We start from the raw sequence: 5,405 nt of genomic DNA on the forward strand, positions 1-5,405 counted from the left end.
TTTTTCTTATATTATATAATAAATATATATTATTTACTGATAATAAAAATATAGTTATTCATCTATCACAAATATCTATGCAAATATGTGAATCAAGTACAACAATCAAACAACATAATGATTTCCACAAAGAAAATTTAAAAAATATATTTATGTTATGTAGTCATATTTTATATTTTTAAAATAATATAATACAATATTATACATTATTTTTTAGAATTGAGAAATACATATAATATCTTATCCGCGCGTAGCGCGGTTAAAAAATCTAGTCATTTATAATAGTCTCATTTCACACAAACACAAAACCATATGAATTAACTAGCGTGATGTATAAACCAGATATCCAATACTAAAATTAGAAATACCCAGCATACAAATGCATATATTTTTATGGACCATCGAACCGGTTTTTATTATATTGATTGCTCAACTGGTCAAATAATTTTAAATGTCATCGATAATGATATTCAATAGTTCAATCTCAATTCTAATTCTATATTCAGTAGAAAAAAAATTATTTATATAATATATATTTCATATTGTTACTTTTTATTTTCATATATTTTAAATACTTTTCTTTAAATTTCTTAATATATAATTTAACATATTTAGTATAACTATATAATTTTTCCACCTCATGAGTTATTCTGCATATTTAAAAATGATACAATATTATTGAGTTCATAAATTATTTAATTACAAAATGTTTATATTTTTAAAAATTCTACTACAGTACTTACTACTCATAACATTTTACGGACCCCCTGTTACACGACACAATGAAAAAAAACATAGTTTAAACAAAAAAAACAAAAATAATTAAACTAAAACTGTTAACTTTTCATTTTCTAAAATATGTATATACTGTAAAACATGTATATGCACAGTCGTGCGGTCTAGTTATATATTATAATCATTGTGATTCGAATTTAAAATCTTCTTATGTATGTAAAAGGATTAGTAGATCATAATAAAATCACTAAACTAATGAAATTTTCACACATTCTTATGCTCTTACTGAGAGATAAAAAATGTCTAAGATCTCTCATTCTTATAGTTAACAAAAAAAAATCTACCTTCTTTACGTTACATAATCTTAAACTTGTATTTAATGGCTAAATGATAAATTAAGAAAAATCCATTGGCATACACCCATTCATGACTAGCCTTGCAAAGTATACCAGTGAGTCAGTGACCCTATATACAATAATGTAGCAGGCAAAAAAGTAAACGAGGGAGAAAATAAAAACAACTACTTTTTCAATTAGGTCAACCCCCATATATGTTTTCAAGAAGCAAGGAAATAAATGAGTAAATATGGTTTCATTTGAAGTAGAAGAAAAAATATGTGGGATTGCAAGTTTCTGAAGATCATTTTTAACTTAATATTTGTCGTCGCCATTTAAATGCAAGACAAACGCATTATCTCCACACATCACACATGATCTCTTATCCTACACACACATTCATATGCTCTCATATCAACCATCTTTTGCCTCATCCATTACGAAATCTTGGGCTCAGAATATTTTCACAAATGATTAAGTCCAAGAAATATCCGACTCTAAAATTGAATGGTTTAGCTATCACAATTCAAAATCGATCATCTAATTGATCATAATTGTTGTAACATGTAAAAAGATAAGAGAAATACTCTTCATGATTATATTATTTCTCAAATCACATAAAACAAAAATATGAAGATGTAAATAAGCAAGAACACTCGCACATTATCGAGTGATTAATGCTCCATCTGGGAAAAACACAACATAAACCCTAAACCAAAATCTCCCAAAACATCTATAGATATATTAATTATTATACTGAACTCTCGCACACTCTTATATATTATGTTTTGACTTCTCATATTAGACCAACTGCAAAAACTACATTAATCACTCCAAGATTTAACAATCAATCATTATTTTGCTTACTATGGTATATATAATTATGAAGTAAACCTCTTTTCTGTAACCAGAAGATATCGTGTAATGATCTGATCAGCCATGAACCATTCCATGCGATAGAGCCATGAGCAATATAGCAGCTTCCTTCTCATCTTGTGGGAACACTTGTTGATAAGCTGAGCTTTTTCTCAACATTATCGTCAAGTCATTGAAGCACAGCTTGTTCGACGAGATTGAAGAATCAGAAGAGGTTGTTGATTTGCTGATTTCTGAATCTCCGGCAACCGTGGTCGTGTCCTCCTGTTCTTGTTCTTTGATCTTGCACTTTTTTGTCTTGGACATTACCGGAGGAGAGAGATTAAATTTGTCTCCTCCATTGGATCGTTTTTTCTTGCTTTGCAACTTCTTTTTCGCAGGTATCTGTTGCAGCTGTGCCGCCACCACTTCTTGGTCGCCCGCAGCGACGGCTGCAGCCATCGCGGCCTTCCTCGCCTTTCTTTGTCTTATGCCACATGCGTTACAAAGAGACTGTAATAAAAAAATGTGAAAAGTTACTGTGCGTCAAAATTATTCACATAATATTGGACTCGTATGTCTTCCATTAAGGAAAAGAGTCATTAAGTCTAAAGATGCGCTAGACTTGAATAAATCAAATATATATGCGTTCTAGACACATAATTATGTGTTTTAAAAATTGAATTAAGATATATTAATAAGAGATAATTTCAAAAAAAAATCAATTAATTTACCTTGGGACCTCGAGGCCCACTTCGCCAAAGAGGAGTCTTGGTAGTGTTACAATCGGAACAAACCCTAATCACGCCATTGTTATTACCATAACCATTATCCTTGATTGTATTGTAGCGATTTTCCGTGGTGACGGCCGTGGTCGTGACTTTCTTGAGATCTTCATCGTGATCTTTTTCGAAACTAGTCTTCTGATTAAAAGGGTAGTGATCTTCTTTATGATTACGATTGTTGTTGTTATTAGCCTGATCAGTGGGCTGTTTATTGTTGGTGATTGTTTTCTTAATCAACCGCATCTTTGGGGACATCATCCACTTGTCGGAGTCTGAATTGGGTTTTGTCGGGTGATGAAGAAAATCAGTTTGGTCGTCGTGATGATCTTTTTTCCTTATCGTTAGTTTCAGTCTTGTCTCCTTCTTTGGCACCATACGATCGTACGAAGATGATGATGATCCACCGTTAAACATGTTGGCCTGAAATTTAGCAACAGTCGAGGTTTAACTAACAAAGATAATAATGATTTATATGGTTTCTTATGCTTCTCCCTAATAAATTAAATTTCTTTTATGTATTTTTTCATTTCAAATTCAAAAATAATATTTTTGTATGAACTTTACATGATCAGGCATATTTTCAACAACTAGACGAAAAAGTAAAGATCGCTCAAAATAACATCTGTGCACCCAGTTAAGGTTGATATACTATTATAAAATTGTGTGTGTATGTGTGTGTACCTTGAGGGGTTGAGAAAGATGGAAATGTTCATATTGATAAGTGTTGTTGCAGGCAACATGTTGATCGTCTTGAGAGTTGATCAAGAAAGGGAGGTAGGAGGAGAGAGAAGAAATGGACGACGAAGAAGACGAAGAATTAGAAGGAACTTGATAATTATGAAGAAGAGACGAAGAGGATCCAAGAGGATAGAAAAAGGGCTCTTCATGATGGTCTTGATCTTCGTTTAGATCTATAGAGTAATGAAAATTCGAACCCATTGATGAGAAAGAGAGATGAAAATACAGATCAAGAGAGAGAGAACTTAGATGATAGGTTGATCTTAGATGAGAGATTGAAAGAGATCATAGACGGCAGAAAGAGTCCAAGCTATACTATGATCCCTTTTAAAGGCCATAAGATGAGACACGAGCCAAACACACATGGTTTCTATTATAGATATATACAAGTTAAAGTTTATGTGAGTTAGAGTTATGTCCATGTATACATCAACTTGTACAGTGAATTTTCGAAGACATGGATAGAATAATGAAAATGCTGTTTTTAATTTCTACTAATTCCTTTCAAGTACGATCGTAAACCCACAAATATATATAAGGCATTTCCAATTTCACTCTATTTTCACACAAAAATAGAGTTTAAACTAAAAATGTTTTAATAGTACTATATTTTTTATTTTATAATAAAGTAAAAATGAGATTTATTCTATATATAAAGTAAATTATTTTTGCCTTGTTCATTACTCTATTTTTTATTTTAAAACGGAATTATTCAAATATATCACAACTATATTACAAAATTATTCTATTTTATATTGAAAAATAAGATGAACCATTGAAATAGTTTTAGTTCGGCTTATAATTTATATTTGTTGCAAAGTATATATAATATTATTACAAGAAAATATTTAATAACAAAACTGAAAAGTAATTATAAAAAAGATATATTTTGCATTTATAGATTTTTATTTCGATTATATGTAAACAACAGTATGTAAATTTATTGATTTTCGTCTATGTCCAATCCAAAATTCTTAGGGTGCACACCTTATAAAAAACTAATATTTTGAGCCGGTTAATAGTGATATCTAGTAAATGTCGATAATTTAGAGGTTCACGTGAGTCCATGGCGCCCATACGAAGCCAAACACATGAGACAAACTGTTTGTATGTGGAATGGTACAGGGCGACCCCATCCAGAACGAGCCCTATCTGTAATTTATTTACCCCACTAGAGAGACAGGATTTTCTTAAACAATTATATGTAATTTTTAAGGAGGGTGTGAGCCACATAGATCCTGATAATAATTGAAATAAACAAGATCCTTTTACTTGTAGTCTTTTCAAATCTAGGGTTTTCTTAGATCTCAAGGTTCTATTACAGGAAAAAAAAAGTCAAAACGATTTCTCATGTTCTTTTCATGGCCGTTAAACTAAAAACATATTCAAAACGCACAAAAGGTTAGATGATTTCTATCTTGGTAAAAATACATAACTGTAGCATAAGTAAAACAAGTTTAGATATATTTGATAAGAATACAAATAATAAAATTTGTTCAACATTTCTTATTTAACCTAAATAACAACCTAGCTTTCATATATTTGACTACTGACATCTTACAATACTAAAATTTCTTAATCCTTTTCATCTAAGGTGTCCAAATCAGATTAAATAATCCACCAATCAAAATACATTTTAGTGTCACGTCTCTTCTGAATTACCATATCAATTAATTTATTAAGACATTTGAGTTTCTCCGGAAACTATTATTGATAGACATTTACTTTTCTTCTTCCAAAACGAACAACTTTCAGGCTTTATAAAAGGGTCAATTAACAAGAGACAAACTAGTATAGTCCTATTGATACGACAGAGAGAATTATTTTGTCTAATCATACAGCAAAATCATTAATTACCCCCATATATAGTAGTGGTACGTTAGTGCGAAAGATTAATGATTTTGTTGTAAAGGCCATCAATCCCAGCATAACTTGCTAAATACCAATAAATATTACA

General features: G+C 30.5%; 1 protein-coding gene across 1 annotated transcript; it reads right to left on the bottom strand.

Moving 5' to 3' along the window:
• Window positions 1-1,645: 1,645 nt before the first annotated feature.
• Window positions 1,646-3,911, bottom strand: LOC106371482 (GATA transcription factor 21-like). Its single transcript, XM_013811560.3, has 3 exons — window positions 3,392-3,911; window positions 2,660-3,130; window positions 1,646-2,438 (listed from the first exon to the last, which is right to left on the bottom strand). Exons 1-3 carry the CDS (start codon window positions 3,647-3,649, stop codon window positions 2,004-2,006), a joined length of 1,164 nt encoding a protein of 387 aa, XP_013667014.2. The 5' UTR covers window positions 3,650-3,911; the 3' UTR covers window positions 1,646-2,003.
• Window positions 3,912-5,405: the final 1,494 nt, after the last annotated feature.

Source organism: Brassica napus, chromosome A10, assembly GCF_020379485.1.
Source record: "Brassica napus cultivar Da-Ae chromosome A10, Da-Ae, whole genome shotgun sequence".
Taxonomy (NCBI): domain Eukaryota; kingdom Viridiplantae; phylum Streptophyta; class Magnoliopsida; order Brassicales; family Brassicaceae; genus Brassica; species Brassica napus.

Excerpts from the sequence above, each read along its gene's own strand:
- LOC106371482 (XM_013811560.3), bottom strand. The coding sequence starts at position 3,649 with ATGGGTTCGAATTTTCATTACTCTATAGATCTAAACGAAGATCAAGAC. Across the intron at positions 3,131-3,391 it reads ATCTTTCTCAACCCCTCAAG|GCCAACATGTTTAACGGTGG; the intron begins GTACACACACAT and ends GCTAAATTTCAG. Across the intron at positions 2,439-2,659 it reads GTGGGCCTCGAGGTCCCAAG|TCTCTTTGTAACGCATGTGG; the intron begins GTAAATTAATTG and ends TTTTTATTACAG.